This window comes from Psittacula echo (assembly GCF_963264785.1).
Source record: "Psittacula echo genome assembly, chromosome: 6".
In the NCBI taxonomy this organism is placed as follows: Eukaryota; Metazoa; Chordata; class Aves; order Psittaciformes; family Psittacidae; genus Psittacula; species Psittacula echo.
This window is the reverse complement of record NC_137743.1, coordinates 30829171-30847033: the sequence shown is the minus strand read 5'-3', so window position 1 is coordinate 30847033 and position 17863 is coordinate 30829171. Positions and strand designations below refer to the sequence as shown.

Genomic DNA, 17863 nt, shown 5'->3' with positions numbered 1-17863 from the left:
GGAAGGTGACCCAGCCTATGGCAGGGGATTGGAACTAGATGATCTTTAAAGTCCCTTCCCATCCAAACCATTCTATGATTCCATCTCTGGGAACTGAAGACAATGGTGATGAGGTATGTGATAATTAACATCCATTCTCGTAAGAATCAATCCTCTCCACATTTCATGGGATGGTTCAGACCCGTGGATGTTTCAAGTTCACTTCTCTTGCTGACTGACCTCTGAGCTGGTATTTTCTATTTCTGGGCTCCGCATTTGTATATTTGACACCTCTGTATTGTCCCTTACTTGTTTTATCCCACATAACATTTTTTCACCCCCTTCACTCTCTTAAATCTGCCCCCAGACCAGTTTCCACTGAATACCATAGACTATCAAACGTCTTCTCAAATCACAGTCCAGGATGTCTGATGCTTGGGTCTGCCAGGTTTTGGATGCTCCATCTATTAGTGCCAGGACCTATATAACCAGAGGGAAAGGATTCCTGCTGGTCTGTGGAACTCACAGCATTCATTGCTAGCCCTGAAGCCACCATGGGATTGGACTTTGGTAAAACAATTTTAGCTTCCAGTTGTGTCCTCCCCCTGTTTTTTCCCCAGTAGAGCTAAGGTGCTCAGTGTGAGGAGAGCACTTTTAATTAGGACTCAAATGGTTTGCAGTGGTTTTCCTGGAAGGTGGTGCAGACCTCCGAGTGGTGCAGAGGACGGGTCATGTGAAGACATGCTGTGAGACACACAGCGTGTGCTGGGGGAACATACAACATTCCACATCATCCCAGATTTGATATGTGTGAGATCTGCTTCTCTTGCATTTGGGTTACCTCCTCATTTTCAAAGCCTGTGCTTCAAAGGAAGCAAACCGCTTTGCTGCTTGTTGATTGCTCTTGGAGATGTGATGGTGTATGTCAGTCTATGGTTTTGCTCATGTGCAGAGTATGGAAAAGCAGTGTGCTCCTCAGAAATGCATGCAGCCCCGCTGGAGATGTGCTGCTGACTGGATTCTCTTGTCAAGAAGAAAGATGTTGAAAATTGCCATGACTGAAATTGGAGCACACAGGAACCTACACTGAGCACTCCTCAAAGTGCTTTCTCAACAGCAGTGCTCAGTGATCTTAATGTGTCAGTGCAGTCCCTGTGAAAACACCTTTTGCAGGGTTGTTCTTCCCTGTGGGGAGGCAGGGTCTCATTCAGCACTGTTTGGGAGGGCTGTGACAACTGCCCGAGGAAACTGCGCTTGCTTAGATGTGTCTGTGGGGGCAGAGGTGCCTGCAGGACTCTGTCTTTCAAGAATTAGTGATTCTTCACCAGTTCTGCAGCAAATTGAAGATGGTTACTTCAGTACTTACAGACTTTGCACGTGCCCTCAAGATGAGGGAATCTGGCTGAACCTGCTCCGTGGTAGCTGTAAAGTGTGTAAAGAGAAGGGAGCTGGAGGAGAACTTATGAAATATTCCAGGAATGGGATACCTTATGGGCAGGTATCTGCTGATCTCCTCAGACATCATCCCCTTTTGAGTAGTCCTGTGTCTTCACTGAACCCTTGCTTTTTTCTGCCTGCCTGTCTTCTCTGAACTCTTGCTTTTCTTTTTTGCCTCTCACTCATCCTCACTGTTTATGTCCATGAGTAAAGGCTTGTTTACACTTGGCAGGACACTCTAGAAAGCAAGTTCACTAAGTTATATGGATGTCTTGTACGGGTACTTTATTGAGAATTAAAATAGCCCGAAAGCATTTTGGCTTACTTGATTTTGGAAGTACATGAAGTCAGTGAATGCTTTTCAGCCCTAAGGATGGTTGTCTAGCTTTAGATTTGATCCTCTTTACACTGAGACTATCCAAGATTCTTGCCTTCAGCTCAGCTGGAGCTTTGTCTACACCTGCTCACGGGGTTTCTTGGCAGCCCTGAACAGGGAAGTTACGCTTAACTGAGTTCGTATTGAAACCAGGTTGCAGCCGCTCCTGTGCGGAACCTGAGAGCCGTTTCGCCGCGGTTGGCAGCCTGCCCTGCCGCTGAAACCCGGCATGTGCGCGTGTAGCCCTGCGCCCGGAGGTTCGATGTGGCGGATGCAGTCCGCTCCTAACCCGGCACGGTTCGGTTTCCCACACGCAGCACCGCTCGCTTTGGCACCCGCGTGTCCGCTGGACCCGAGTGGAGCGGCACTGGCTCCCCGGGGCGGGGCGCGGCGGGGCGGGACGAGGGGGCAGCGCTGCCCGGGCAGACGTGGCAGCGGGCGGAGGCGGTGCTGCGGGGAGCGGGCCGGGGGCGGTGGCGAAGGCGGAGCGGGAGGGCCCGGGCGCCGCCAGGTGAGTGGGGCAGGGGCGGCTGCGGCACCCGCGACCCCACCGCGAGGCTGAGCCGAGCCGAGCCGAGCCGGGGCAGTGGGACGGGCAGCAGCGGCGAGGGCAGCGCAGGTGGAGGTGGCTCGGCTTGGCGCGGCTCTGCGTGGCTGTGCCCGCGGCTGCTGCCGCTGCGGCGTTGAAGTAGCTCCCCCGGGGGCGGGAGGGCGAAACTGGGGAAATAAGAGCTAAAAGATAAATAACGGGGAGGAGAGGTGGAAGGGGGAGGCAAAAGAAAAAAGAAGGGCATATAAAAAGGGGGGGGGGGGGAAGGGCAAAAAATGAGAAAAAAAAAGGGAGGGCAAAAAAGACGAAGAAAAGGGAAAAAACCAAGAAAGACAAAAAAGAAGGCAGTAATGCAATAAAAGGCAAAAGAAGGCAAGAAAAAAGGCAAAATTAAAAAAAGAAAAGGAAAGCAAAAAATCAGAAAAAGGGGGAAAAAACCACAGGAAGAAAAGGAAAAAAAAAAAGGGGGGGGGAATAGGGGAAAAAAAAAAAAAGGCAGAGAGAAAAAAGAAGAGACGGAAAAAAAAACAATGGGAAAATTAAAAGTAAATTAAAAAAGGCAAAAAAAGTGCAAAAAACCCCCAAAAGGTAAAAAGGGGGGAAAAAAGCCAGAAGATAAGGAAAGCAGCAGCAAGGGAAGGAAGGAGGCACGAGCAGATGCTGACGGCACTTGCCGGGCAGGGGTGGCCCCAGCCCCCGTGCGGCGAGGGGCTGAGCGGTGCTGAGGAGCGGTGCTGGCCCTGCCGTGGCCTCTGCAAAACTGGAGCTCTCCGGGCGCACCGGGAAGTTAAAGCTGCCGGGGTGAGCCCGGGCGTGGTTCTCTCCTCTTGTGTTCCACAGCGTTAGTTACACCGCAGGGGTACGTAGAACCCCAAAGAGCTGGGTAATTGTCCTGGCTGTTGCAGTGAATGAGTAACCAGGAATAGCTGGGGATAACCAAGTGCTCCTACGGGTGGCGTTACCTTTGTTGCACTGACGGCTGCCTTGTTCCCCTTTAATTCCTGCCTTCCTCAGGGTTCCCTAAATTAGGTGTTTTTAAGAACTTGAGCTGGAGAGGAGTTGAAGGGATTTATTAAAAGTAAAGTGCTGTTGGCTGCTGTGTCCCCTGAGGGAGGAAGGCTTGGAATTACCTCCTCTGGCAGGGACTGAGGCTTCGGAGGTCGTGGGACCACACGCAGTTGTGCTCAGGAAAGCGTTAACCTTTTCTCTTTAAAATCAGGCAGCTGGTGAGCAGCTCGGAGCAGTGACAATTAGCTCAGGAATGGCTTTAACGTGACAATTAATAGAATGCTACTGCTTTGGAAGGATGCGGAGGGCATGGATATTTTATCCATAGGAATCTGGTTTTGTAATTAAATATAGAAGTGTTGCAGGAAAAGGAGGCGAGCCTTTGTAATGTTTCTGCGAGGAAGTTTGCTAATGCTCTTCTGCTCCTTTGAGTACTAAATGGTCTGGAAAGATTAAAACAGCCATTCTTTAACTTATAGACTGCTTAGTGTCTTTGGCAAGAACTTTAGGAAAAGTGATATCAATTAACTTCCGAGTTAGAGGCTCACTTATATTAGAGGAAAATTGTGCCTCTTTGGTTTTCCTTGGCAGGCGGGTGTGTAGAGCAGAAAAAGCTTCCGCTGGGTTGGTGACCTGGATAGGTAATACTGCCTGAAAGCATCTCTGTGCTGTGCAACAACTTTGAAACCACGCTGTGCTGGTAGCACGTGGCATGGGACAAGAGGAAGGCTCCTGCCCCAAGGACTCGCCACTTCCAGACCTGAAATAGGAAAAATCTGCCCACGTCGCATGGATCGGGATGTGGCTGCGGGTACAGCAGCTGTCCTGACATGTTTGCTCAGCTCTGACTTCTGTTCTTTATACCCTCTCCTGTGTTTGCAGCGGTTGCCTTGTAGGGCTGAATGGATCCATACGTCGAGGAGGGATGTAAAATGTGGCAGAACTGGGTAGTAAGATTTTAGGCGGTTGGAAACACCACAGAGGGGCAATAGCGGAGAGGCAATTTCCTGCATTTGTGGAGGGGAAAGCTCTTACACCAAGGTGAGCAGGAGCAGGGTTGAGTGGGAAGGGCGGAAGGGGTTTAACCCTGAGGAAAAGGAAGGAAGTTTTGGGATAAGGGGGTTTAAATGTCTGGGAGGGTGATGTTTCCTGCAAGAGGAGCGCCAGATCTGAAATCCGTGCTTGGAGCCCTTCTTTCTGTCTGTATCTTGCAAGTTTCAACCTACCTGTGGCTGCACACCAGGCACATTGAACGAGTGGCTTTGGCTGCTGCAAAGGGTCGGGGCCATCTCCTGGGCTTCCGTGGTGGTGTGGTTTAGTAGAGCCAGGGCCACAAGGGCTCCAGCCTCCGTGTTCTTTCTACATCCAGATGGAACTGGTATGCATGACAGGAGTTTGGATGGTCGCAGTGGATCCTTTACTGAATGGCATCTCTGGCAATGAAGGGCTGCATTAGGAAGTAGCAGGAAAATATGGCTGTTCAACTGTAATCTTGTTTCATGTGCGTTTTCTCCCTTGTTTTATTACTATGGCTATTTGCATAAAAACATGAGCTTTATTTCTTTAGAGTTTATCCACTCCTGCTGCTTCTGCCTTGCTTGAAGCCACAGTGTCCCTGTAACAGCAGCCATTTATGATATCATGAAGGGTTATTTGCTTCAGAGAAGGGGGAGGGAGCAGTGGGGAATCAATGAACTCTAAGGGCTTTGGTGCTACCTAACCGGCCACGTGGACAGGGTGAAGAAAAACGTCCTGTTCTGTCCATTGTACCCCAGCTGCAGGAGACCTTCTGTAGCTGAAACACCACAGTGGCAGCGCTGGTTGTTTATTGTTGAGTGTTTCAAAGTAGATTTATAGAAGTGGGATGGTGAAAGTGCTGATCTGGGAGCTGCGATTCAGATCCTGATGCAGAAGTCCTTGGGACCCAAAGTGGTTTTTGTATGTCTCTGTCCCTGAGCAATAGAAAAACCACATGTCTTTTTGTCATCTTGTCTCTGTAGCTTGCAGGCTTGAGGAATCAGAGATTCCTACATTGTGCCCATAGTAAATTGGATGTCTGGTCTCAGGTAAGGTGTCCAGCTATTGGTACAAACCTTGTGTGATCATGGTCGGTTCTGGTAAACATGTGGGCTCCACAGCCAGGAAAATACTGGCCCCAGGAGAGCCAACGATCCAGCCAGTCTGCCATCTCCACATCCATGGAGTGTGCCTTGTTCCCTGCTGGCTGCAGCATCTTTGTCTTACCTAGGCATGGTGTAGCCTAGGAATGGCCAGAAAGGCTCTGTTGGCAATTGGTGTGGGAGAGTGTGGGTAACTGGTTGGTGGCCATCACGAGAACATCTGGGGGAAGTTCAGACTTGCAGCCGGTTGGAGAGGGATGTATAAAAGCAATTCTCCTCAATTAGTGGGAGAACTTCATATAAAAACCACCCCAACAGGGAGAGAAACCATCAGTTTGGGGCAAAGAAATGCTTGTGCAAGCTTTCCTTTTCTGTGAAGGTGCACTAGTTTAGTTTTGAAATCTAGCCTGATGCTGGTTTCTTGGTACTTACATGGTGTTGAATTAAGCCTGACCCACTGCTGGAGTCTGCCTGTGGCAGGTATAAATCTGAAGTCAGGCCACTGCAGAGAGAACTGTACCTCCAAGGGTAGGTATGACTGTGAGGAAAGGCTCCTCCTGTACACTGGTGCAGGGGATGTAGCTGAGAGCATCAGGAATGCAGAGTGTGGTCTGTGGTGGTGGACACCTACAGCTGCTCCAGTTCCATCTCTGCATCATGCTGAGTGGGGCAGAGTGGGGTAAGTAGGTTGCTCGTTGGGAGAGGTTACATTGGCAGGACTTTAGCCTGTAAAGGTACAGCTGAAGGGGATGTGATCAAGGCTGCAGAGTGATTATTGGTGCTGGGAAGTAAATAGTCCACGTGTCCTGTGTCACCGGAGCATGGGGGCATGCAGTGAAATTACCAGGCACCAGATTTAAAACCAGTGAAAAGGAAATGCATTTCCCAGACGGCACGCCATGGAGCTGTGGAGCTAGTGCTGCAGGATGCTGGGGACACCAGGGGTGTGGATGGATTCAGAAGAGGCCACCAAGGGCTGTTAAATGTAGGGCTGATGATGGAGCCTGTGCTGCAGGCAGTCCCTGGGAGGGTGCTGGGGGACTGTTGCTTTCTGCTTGCTGGGGTGTCACTCTGCGGCTCAGCATTTGCTACGAGCTGCTCTTGGCTGTCTGGGTAATTGCCTTGTGCTTCTGCAGACTAAGAAAGCAACGGTTGTGTTTTCTGTCTTTCCTGCTTCCACAGTAAAGTGCAATAAAACCATGAATCTTCTACAGAGGCAGATCCAGCACCACAGGAATTTGCCTGAGGAGAATAGCTGACCTTCTCCTTGGACCAACTTCTCCTAGTCTCAGAGCTGTGAGTTGGGCAGGCCACGGCAAAGCAAAGGATACGATGTTCAGCCTGAATGGTGCCAGAAGTGAGGGATATGTCCAAGAGTTGTTCCATGAGGAAGCACAGCAGGTATATTGGAAAGCCATTTCCTTTCATAGCCCATGTTTCCATCTCCATGGTCTCTGCACCTCTTGGTCACCTTTGTGGCTGGTGTTTACCAAGAGTAAGAAAACTGCCCTTCTGTTTGCTGTGTAAACCAGAGGTATATTATTTAGAAAGGGAAAGAGGAGACTTGGTTTCCAGAAGGCAGGAGGGAGTGGTTGCAATGGGAGAATTGTAGTTTTGCTGGAGTTTCAGGTCTCTGTTCCAGCAGCTCTGAAATCTCCTCCAGAAATGTCATGTCCTGATCAGAGATGACTCTGTGATAGGAAGACCACTTTAACCTACTCTGTCAGTCCCAGTTGGTTCAGCCTCACTTGTCTCATCTAAGAGACTTCTCCAGTGAACTGAGGACCCTGTTTGTCTTGGTGAGGTGCTTGGCAGGGACGTAAGGAAAAGCACCATGTGTAGCTGTAGGCTCTGTAAAGGACCTCTTGAATGGTCTTTTTGATTCATATAATATCAATGGGGTTAAATTTGCTGAGGCTGAGTAGGATTCTGTTGCTGCTTATCCTACAAGAGTATAAATAGGGTATTACAGGGAACCCTCTCTTCCAGGTTCCCCAGCAGCTCTGCTGCCCCTTCACCTTAGAGACAACTTGCAGCAAAGTAGTGCCTTAGCAGCTGTTGATGGCCTTCCCACTGCTGGTGTCTGGCTGTTGCACCTCTTCTGCAGCCTGCCTACATAACACAAGAGGTAAAAACAAAGGCTTTGCTTTTCTCTAGGTTTCTCAAACACAGACCAAGCCCTGGTGGAAGATCCAGCTTTTTGTGTGGGAGCCAGTGCTTTTTGGAACATGGGATGGCGTCTTCACCTCCTGCATGATCAACATTTTTGGAGTGGTTCTTTTCCTGAGGACAGGATGGCTTGTGGTGAGTGCTGACTTGGCTGAATGTGTGAATGAGCATTTTCCTCCCCATCTCCTAACCTTGTATCTCCATCACCACCCAAATGCTTTGGATTCTGTGCTGTTCACTGTAGGCATTGCTTATGTCCTCTCGTGTTTTGTAGCATTTCAGAAAGTTCCACTAAAATGTAAAGCTGAAGTGGTCTTTGTAAGTGGCTTCCTGCTTTAGCTTTAGGAAAGAAGAAAAACACAACTACCAACCTCGACAATGAACAGGGACATCCTTGTGTTGTATTGCTGGGACAAAATAGCTGCTTTTCAGGTGAAGTGTAGTGCTGTAGTTACAGCTGCTCAGTCTCTTCCCAACACCACTGAAGCAGGTCTCTTCCAAATGTGTCAGTGTTGGAGTCCCTGATGTCTTGAGTGGAGGCTCCTCAATCGGGTGAAACTGACATCGCTGTCGAAGCGATTTCCATTTGTGCATCCAGAATATCATCTCACTGAGGGTCAGAGCCTGGAAGAGTGTCTCTGCTCCAACTGCTGATGCAAAACGTTGAAAGCTCCCCTAGGGACATGTGGGATTTGAGATCCAGGCAGAGTTCATATCACAGGCACGAGTTTGTGTCACAGACGTGGTGAACATCTTCCAAAAGGAGGAGGAAGACACTTGCACTCTGTATTGAAAACAGTTTTGCCAGAGGCTTTGAGAGGAGCTGCAGTCATGGTGGTGAAGTTGGGGTGATTTTCCTAGCTCACTTTTCCTCCTGATCTTACTTCCTCCATGTCTCCTTTGAAAGCAAGTTACTGCTGGAGCAAACACGAATACAAATAAAGCCAGTAAATAAAAGAAAAACTGAAACAGCTGAAGGACAGCATAAAAGGAAGGGAGGAGAAGTTGGGGTTGGCAGAGGGCTCCCCTGGCAGAGGACAGGCATAAGTGAATCCATTCACAGAGTCAGACTTTTGCTATAAATTTCCAGACTAGGGCTGGTGAAGCTTTGCAATTCCAGAGCACCCTAATCTGGCCGAAATGTTCAACAACTATTGCGACTCTGCACTAACCCCTTCCAGCACGCATGCATAAGTAAGCATCAGTGTTTAATGGGGGCTCTTTCTTCCCACTTTCTATTTGCTATTGTTGCTGTGAGTCCAGCTTTCCTCCCTGTTTTTTGTGTTAACCCTTTCTTCTGTGGAAACCATGGAATTGCCCATTACCTAGCTGCTGCCATAGCCTGGTGACACCAGCAGTTTTGGGAAGAGCCCAGGGCTATGTGTATGTTTGTGTATGTGTGCTTTGCTTTGTCATTTCCTTTTCTGACACATGCCAGATTTATTAACCCTTTTAACCTGAGGGTAAGCTGCTGAATAAAAAGAACAATTGTTCTTTTAAAGAGTAGTATTGGGTTTTAGCAGGCTGTGGTGCTGACCCAGCCAGCAGCTGCGTTTATAACAAACCTTGGCTCTGTTCCCTACTGACCAGATAACGCCCCTGTCAAAGGCAGCGGGATGCTAAACCAGAATAGGATCTTCTGATGATAGCAACATCCTGGATATGTTTTCTATTGTTTCACAAAAAAGAGAGAAGAGAAAAAACGCTGGGATTTCAACCCACCCCAAAGCTGGGAAGCAGCCTTTTAGTGCTGGTGATAAACAAACCCTGTCAAGGCTAGCATGACCTCAGAAACAAGCGCTGCTGGAGCAAGGTTGGAAAGGAGGATGAGGACATGGCCTGTAATATGAGTAAAGACAGGGGAGGGAAGGCCAGGTGTTAATGAAGCGCTGGGCACTGGAGGAGATTTCTGATCATACAGTTGGAATCGCTGGACTGAGTGGTTTGTCAGCAGGGGAAGGTGGGCTGCAGCGCGAGGGATGGAAAACCTCTGACTCTGGAAAATAAATTACAGCCATGTGCAAGAGGGATGGAAGGTCCCAAGCTCCAAAGAGGTGCTTAAGTGCTTTTGGAGGTACTGAATGCCTTCTCTTCCTGAAAATCTGACCTAAATGGCAAACTGAACCCCCAAAATAAGGGCTATGCTGATGCTTAAAGCTGCCAACTGGGACCTGTGGCTGGGTTTGTTCAGAGGCTTTTGCTGTTCACCCCGTGGTGAGCCCGTGGCTGGTGCAGCAGCTCCTCCTGGGGCCCTCCCTCTGCCCAAGCAGGAAGCATTGGGGTTTTATTCAGTGGGGCTGGATCCTCTGCAGTAAACTGCCCTGAGTACAGGGTGAGCAAGAGCCACCTGCACTTGGTGTATGTCCTGTAGATAAGGGCCAGCGTGTGCTGGTTTGTGAGAGGATTATTTATCTTCCACGCTGTGTTGCCTCTGGGGTGTTGTTCTTTGGTATCTCATGGTTTGGGAGATGCCAAATTTAATTTGAAACTACTTTTTGTCATGAAAGTGTTCTGACTTTTTCAAGCATGTCATTCTAAAGCATACAAATAGGTGGTGATCGCCTACCTATGGTGGCTGAATTGTTTGACCTGCTCTTTTTAGACCACAGCACAAAACCTGCAGGAGCCTCCTCAGGGAGCAGGAGCTTATGCAAAGGTCAGGCAGCCCCAGGACAAGACAGGTCTTCTTCAAAAGAGTGCCAATAGGAACTGTGAATTTGGCAATCAGTTACATTCTTTAGATAAGTGGGAGTGTGTGTGTGTGTGTGTGTGTGTGTGTGTGTTTCTTTTACTGTGTAATGACTCCAGAGTCAAAGACTAGAAGTGGGCAGGTCCTTTTTCTGTCTCGACAGAGCTGATGTAAGTTTATCTTCATTTAATTTTTTTCCCCCCATTCCAGGGAAACACTGGCATTGTAATGGGCATGTTTCTGGTGTCCTTTGTCATCCTGGTTGCCCTGGTGACAGTCTTATCTGGAATTGGGGTGTGTGAGAAGTGCAGCGTTGGAAGTGGAGGGGTCTACTCCATGATTTCTACTGTCCTTGGAGGTCAAGTAGGAGGCACCATTGGCCTCCTTTATATTTTCGGACAGGTAATTAAAATAAATTATTTAAAGAAGATTTGGAAACTTTGCAATGCAGACATTGACCATATGTGCTCTCCTGCTGCAGGGAGCAATGCTTCAAGTAAAATCTGAGTAATGCTCCACCATGCTGGACAGCATGTGAGAGCACCTCGGGGTGCATCCAGCCCCACTGTGCTCCCCAAGAGCAAGCCTGCACATGGCAATAAGCTGCCTGGCATGGGTCACAGCAGTGGAGGAACTGGCTGTCTGAGCAAGCAAACTGTGTGGAACATGCCCTCCCATCCCAAATTACCCCCATTGCCAGGACTTGCCGTTGCTGGTGGGAGACTGAAATTAAGCGGAGGTGGGAGAGGCCAGGGTGGCCACCTAAAGCACAGTGAGTGGCTGTGGGCTGGCGTACTGGCCTTGGCATGCTCCCCATGCCCTTAGGGACCAGTACACCTTGGCTGCTTCCCTGTGGGAGTCAGGAGCAGTGGAGCTGGTATGGGAGGAGGTACAGGCAGCAGTAAGGGCCACAGCTAATTGACTTCTTGAGGAGCAAAAGTCACAGTTCTGGCTTTTCTGAAAGGCCCCAAGGAGCTGTCATGGTGGTGAAGCACTGAAATACACAAGTAGTAAACATAAAAAATGGAAAGTTATCTCTTAAACCTGCAGTAACTTAACCCCCTCCCCCATAAAAATGTTATGAACAATATAAAATGTGGTAAGCAGAAAAGCACTTTTATTGAGGTTTGTTTTTAACTGACTGGCTTACAACAATCTCCAAAACCCCGTAACAACGCCCAAGCCAAAACCAATCCCCTCTTCTCCTTTCACGCCATGTTAAAGCAAGTGTCCCTAAAGCACAAACTGAACACAGTTACAAGCCAAGATATGGAAATGGGCCACACATGAGAATCCTTCCTGTCATATTTTCCACTCTTGCTCTCCGAGTGGACCCTATCTGGGAAAGTAATCAGGTTGCAGCCTGTCCTGAGGCTTGTAAAAGCTGTGCTGCGGCAGTCCTGGCCCCTGCTTAGGCATCCCGTGCGGATGGGTGCTGTGGGGTGGGAGCTGGCAGCTTGTTTGGAACGCTTTGCCTGCTCCTGAAAACTGATGCCTTTCCCTTCTCTTTGGCCTTGCTTTCTGCCCAAAGTGCTTTGCACCAGCTACAGGCCGCTTCCCCACTACAAGATGCTCATGGAGCCCTGTAACCTCAGACACAAGGCGAGTCCAGGCAGAAATGGGGATATTCCCCATTCCTTGGTCTGACTGGGGCAAGTGGGGAATGACTGGCCACATTCCCTGGGAGGTGAGTGGTGGCTCAGTGCCCTGGGGCTGCTGCAGAAATGAGCTCCTGCTGCAACAGCCAAGGTGAGCTGAGACCCAGTTGGGCTTTGCTGTCCTCCTGGGATGTGGACCTGTGCTGCATATCCCTCACCTGTGGACAGGGATAATGGGGTTGTGGGACCCAAGGTCACACTACCCATGCCAGCGTGCAGCTGTGTGCCCCAAGCTGGTTCGCCAGGGATGCCGTGCACTGGAAAGGGTTGTTGCTGAAATGTCAGCTAGCGGGAACCTCTGGAGGGAAATGTCCTGGTATTTAGGATTGCTGCCCTGCAGTGGGGTTTGAGGCCTGACTCTGAGCTGCGCATGTCCCATCTTGCAGCACGACAAACAAGCAGCTTTCCCTGGAGCTCAGGGGGCACAGCTTGCATAATGCACCATCCTTGAAAGTGCAGGCTCCATTCCAGCAGTGAGATGGGGAGCCGGCGAAACATCAGATTTTACATCCAAACTAAACACTGAGTTAAAAATAACCCTGGGAGGCGATGAAGGGAGAAGCAAACTGCCGTTCTTCAGGCAGGTGTTGGATTGGGACCCTTTCCTTCATGGAAACAGAAGAAGGAAAGAGACTTAGAGGTTGACTCATCCTTTTCTGCCTTGAAGAATCCAGTGTGGTTTCTCCTGGAACATTAATGGGGGGGTAAATTTTAAAGCCAGTGGGAAGTTGGTGGGCTGCTGGCCCTAGTGTCCAGCCTTCTCTGTTTACCTGGGCAGTATGTATGCTGCTCTAGCAGTGTGCTGTCTTATTGCAGTAAGGTCCAGTCCCTGTAGACCAGAGTAACATTGAAGATTGTATTGTGACAGCACATCTATCTGTCTGAACAGAGACCCCTCAGCCCAGCATGGGGGCTGTGGATGGGGATCTCTTGTTCTGCCATGGCACACTCACAGAACTCTGTTCTTCAGTGTGTTGCAGGTGCCATGTACATCACTGGCTTTGCAGAGTCCATTGCAGATGTCCTGAGCCTCAGCAGCATCTGGGCAGTGCGCGGGATCTCCCTCGCTGTCCTGCTGGGACTGCTGGGCATCAACCTGGCTGGGGTGAAGTGGATCATCAGGCTCCAGCTCCTGCTGCTCTTCCTACTGGCTGTCTCAACACTGGACTTTGTCATCGGATCCTTTACACACCTTGATCCAGGTAAAATGGGGGGTTCATCACATTGGGATCAAGGGGTGTTAGTCCCCCAGGTTTTCTCCTTTGATGTCTTTGTGAAATTACACATCTGGGCAGAGGTAGAGTTCAGTGATTCCAGATGTGCCCCTGTCCTTTGGTAGTGAACTTTTAGATGCAACTTGTAATTTTGTAAGGAGTATTTCCAGGGCATGACTGAAGATGCTTTATTAATTTGAGTGTTTAACTTCAAGAATTGAACTCTCAGTGACTGTTGTTGTTACACTTGTTTTGCACTCAGAGGTTTGCTAACAACAGACTGAATGTGTTTGCAGTCACCCTTTGTAGCCTTCTGCTAACTCTGCGTTAAGCATAGCGCTCATGAAAACAGAGGATTGTGACTTTGCATTAAGGAGATCTTCTCCCCAGAGATCCTTGAGGTTACTTAGACTGTGCTGGGCTGCACACTGCTGCATTCACTGCCCAGGACCATGCTGGGGAGCCGAGGAGCCAGCTAGGTGGGCTGGGCAGGTGACTCCTGGGATTTCAAGGAGCTGTGGGTACAGGTCTCCCCCCTTTAACCTTTCCCAGCCCGACTTCAGCCTGTGGTGGCAGCTTCAGCTTGGGGAAGGTGGAGATTCAGGGCTCCCACCTGCAGCCCTGCTTGCACCCCAAGCCTCCTTCCCCTCCCTCCATCCTCATCCCCGAGAGGTGTTCACTGCAAAACACATCTCCAGGCGCGGTGAGTTGCAGTAGAAGGGCCCATGAGTGCCCACAGTGGCCACTCCAGCAACAACGAAGTGCAGTTAGCTGAGTAAACGGAAGGTGTCACCTTTTTCTTGGCTTTTTCTTGGCTTCCCCTGCATCCATCAGCACCCTGCGGGGTTGAGAGCAACTGGCTAAAGTTGGTTTAAAGGGAAGATCTTCAGTTTGGAATTACAGTTGGGATTCAGGTGCTGAGCCGGTGGCAAGAGGGGGGTCATGTAGGTGTTCAAAGCAGCAATGGCTCAGTTGTCTTATGCTCCTGTGTCCAGGGTGCAAGGCCAGTGGGGTGAGGACAGAAGCTGCTGCAGTCTTCTTGGAGAGAGCCTTGTGGAAAGGTGCTTGCATTTTACATTTAGCATGTAAGAAATGGAAGCTGGTGAAAGTCTCAGCAGACACTTGCGAAGGAGAATGAAGGGAGGATGGTTGAGCTCGGTGTGGTGTGTTTTGCAGAGAAAACCACTGACCTGCTCCAAACAGCTGTGTTTCATAGGAAGTTGTTTTTTAAAGGAAACGGGGGAGTTTGCATTTCAGTTGTGCTCAGAGGAGACCTTTAATGTGGACCTAGAGACCTTTCTATTAGTAGAGAGAAAATGAATACTCTGCGTGAGACTTGATGGTAGGAGGGTGAATATGGGATCAGGAGGAGAGAACTAGAGTACAGATGTCATCAGGAAACATGCCCAAGTTGAGGTCAGTGTAGTCATCTTTGATTTCCTCCACTACTGAGCACCATGAAATTTTCTTCTTAGAGAAAATAGAGAAAAGACTGGACACAAGGCGGATGAGCATTGCAGATCTGCAACTTAGACGTGGCTGCTTAAAGAGAGGAGGGTTTCCAGTGCATGGAAGAACATCGGGCTGATGGTGGCCAGATCGTAGCCCCAAACAGCAGAACCCCAGAGCAGCCCTGCCAGTATGGTGGGACCTGCAGCCATAAGGCTGGTCGGGTAGAGCTGTGGGTTTCTGTTTCTACAAACCGCTTCTGTGTGAGAGAACTCTTCCGAGTTGGTTACTCCCAAGTCCTGCATTTCCCCAGAAGGCCTCTGAGTGGTGTGTCAGCATCAACGGTGAGCACTGGGCTCCAGGAAGCCTCCTCGCTCTGCCCTGCATGCTTTCTGCAGGGCATGGATGGATGCTTGTCTTTTGGGTGTGATTGTGCTCGTCAGCAAAGCGTCCCTCCTGCAAGGAGCCTGCGGTAGGTGTCGGTGGAGCTCCACCCTCGAGAGTCGGCTGATGGTAAATTGGGATGCACTGCATCTGAGCCCAGCACCTGGGGAAGAATTTGAGACCCCTGTGGGGTGAGCAATGGACTGATCAGATCTCTTCAGCCCTCATGTGTGTGCAGTTGTTTTGGGTTTGGTTCTTCAGCTGCAGCAGTGACTGAGATGTGAAGGGCAATGTGCAGGGAGAGGTCACTTTTGAGGACAGACCTGTGAGCTGGAAAGATTTCAGCTGACATATTTTCTGGGTTGCCTCCTTGTTTTATGACAGCTTCATGGGGTTTCAGTTCAAAGCCTCAGGTCTTTGTCTCTGAACCTGTAAACCGGGCCTCATGCCATCATCCTGCCTTTCCTTCTCCTGCCATGGCAGCCTTTTCCCTCACTTACATTTCCAAGTGCTGTGCACATACCAAAGGACTGAGCATCTGCCAAGCAGCAGTTATTTGGATTTAAGTAATCTCTAGGAATGCCTGTCCATCTTGAAGGTCTTAAACGGCTGCCTTTGTGTGGTTGCACTGGGTGGAGTCCCCTGCTCTTCTCCCCATTCCCTCAGCTCACACCCAGGCACACACCAAATCGGATATTGTCCAAGCACTCACTCCCTTCCTGTGGTTTGCCTTTATTTTTAGTCTGAGGACAGAGCATGTTTACACAAAAGGGGGCTTCTCAGCAGGGCTTCCCGCTGCTTTCTCTGCTTGTTTTAGTTTTCTTTCTCTCTATTGCTATGGCTTGCTCCTGCTCTGAGAACCAGCCAGGCTTCTGAAGCCCAGAGCTGGGGCTGGAGGAGCTGAACCGCTCCAGCTACACTGGAGCTCCAGCTGGAGCTCCAGGAGTGCTCTGGTGCTGTCGACCCCAGAGAGACTGCAGGCAGGCCTGCCTGCTCCCTGCCAGGCTGTAGAGTTCCGCTGCCTGGCTCCAAGGGCTTTTGCTCCTTTCTGCAGGCAGCCTGCAGGGTGGGGTGGGACTGGCCGATTTTATGGAATTAATCCTGAATCCTCCTCTTGGCCCCAGCCAGCGCTTTTCCTCAGGACAAGTCATGGTCCCAGGCCGGGATCTTGGCTAGGGGTGGGCAGCAGGGAGAGGGGCTCCTTGTGCTGTCTGGAAACCAGCCTCCTTGAGCCGTCTTTCACTACTCACCTTAAAATTCAGTCTCATCTCCAGGAACGGAGACCCCCGTGCTCCTTCCATGGGCCAGAAAACATCCGTATTCTCTTTCCCTTTAGGCACAGCTTCCCGATTTTACCAAATCTAACACAGTTGACTTGAAATCAGGCAGCGCTTGACTTCCTAGCCCATAACCAAGACGCAGCACTTGCTCTAAAATTGCACAGTAGCAATGCAGGGTTTTCTTGGCTTGCGTGCATTTGCATTTTGATTCTGGATGTCTGCACCAAAAAATCAGCCTGAGTTATTTTGGTGGGAGCAGTGAACATAAAGGAGAGGATGCTCCTCTCTGTGACCAGCTCCTCGGAACAGTATGTGAAACTTTTTGGCCTCTTCACATCCTGAATATTAGAGTCACGGAAAAAGAAGATAAGCTTGCTGTTAATGCCCACTCTTGTATTTTCCTAGCATATCTCTGCTAATTTTTGTGTAGGGTGACTCCCAAATACTCCCTTTTAATTAGGCGCCTGCTTTCCTGTTTGGCGGTGGCTCTCAGGTGCAGCAGAGCGGCTGCGGGAGCGCATGCAGGGGGGTGAATGCTGGGAGGAGGGCTGGTGTTAATTTGGTGGTGCTTTGTTGGAGAGATGAAAGGAATCACAACATGAGCAGAAGGGGCCCATCAACAGCCTCTTAAATGCCTGGTGGGAAAAAGAAATAAATTATTTTGTTGGGAATTCAATAATTGGGTCCCCTTGGGCTGGGACCCCCCTTGTCCTGCAGCACATACCATGTGGCTGGGGCAGGCGTGGAGCCTGGCTGCATGGGGTGAGCCTCTTTCCTCCAGGCTGGGAAAATTGGGTAATTCGTTTCTCAGAGATGCAGGGAGGTTTGAAAGGCATGTTGCTGTCAGGATGCTTCTGCTTGGGATTATTTTCCATGCAAACCACATCCTTCATGTCACCAGCTTGGGGTTTATCTTCCTGAGGATGCTCACACAGAGCCCAGAGAACTCATTTATCAATTTATCATCCTCGCTTCTTCCTCTGAGGGTGAGTCCTTTGGAGGATTCACCCTCCTTGGCAAGCCAGGGGAGCTGATGCTCTCCAATAGGTACCCCTGGTGAGGAGCTGTGGGAGATGGGCTTCACCTGGGGCTGCTCCTGCAGATGGGGAACCCGCAGTTGATAAAGTGATATATGTATATAAACAGTGGTGATGTAAAGATCCCTCCAACAGTGCCTTGGGGGTTTTGATGGATTGAACTAATTAAATGTATTCCCACAGATTTAACACGAAGCTGATCAAAGCATCCTAATCAGGGGCTTTTGCTTGGCTCTGGGTTGTTTTATTTTATTTTTGGGCAAAAGGGGTGTGCCCCAGTTTCATAGGAGAGGGTGCAGGAAGGATGTGTGTGTCAGAAGATGATCTGTAGCTAATCCCAGAGGATTTATCCAGGCTGATTGCTGGCTTCCTGGCCTGAGACACATCTGGAAACTGGCATTGAATTCCAAGTAGAAATCACTGAGTGAGCAGCAGTATAAAAAAGTCCCACTTTGCTACTGAGCAAGGTAGACACCGTGGTGAATAAAAGCAGAGGGCTGCTAATGCGGTCTT

General features: G+C 49.7%; 1 protein-coding gene across 1 annotated transcript in view; it reads left to right on the top strand.

Moving 5' to 3' along the window:
* The first annotated feature begins 6765 nt into the window (after positions 1-6765).
* The window catches only part of SLC12A8 (solute carrier family 12 member 8), a 48843-nt gene continuing 37745 nt past the window's right edge, over positions 6766-17863 (top strand). Inside the window, exons 1-4 of the mRNA XM_080621053.1 lie at positions 6766-6871; positions 7628-7774; positions 10539-10730; positions 12957-13188. Of these exons, the coding sequence (XP_080477179.1) occupies positions 6803-6871; positions 7628-7774; positions 10539-10730; positions 12957-13188 (640 nt within the window). The 5' untranslated portion in view covers positions 6766-6802. The remainder of the gene's footprint in view (positions 6872-7627; positions 7775-10538; positions 10731-12956; positions 13189-17863) is intronic.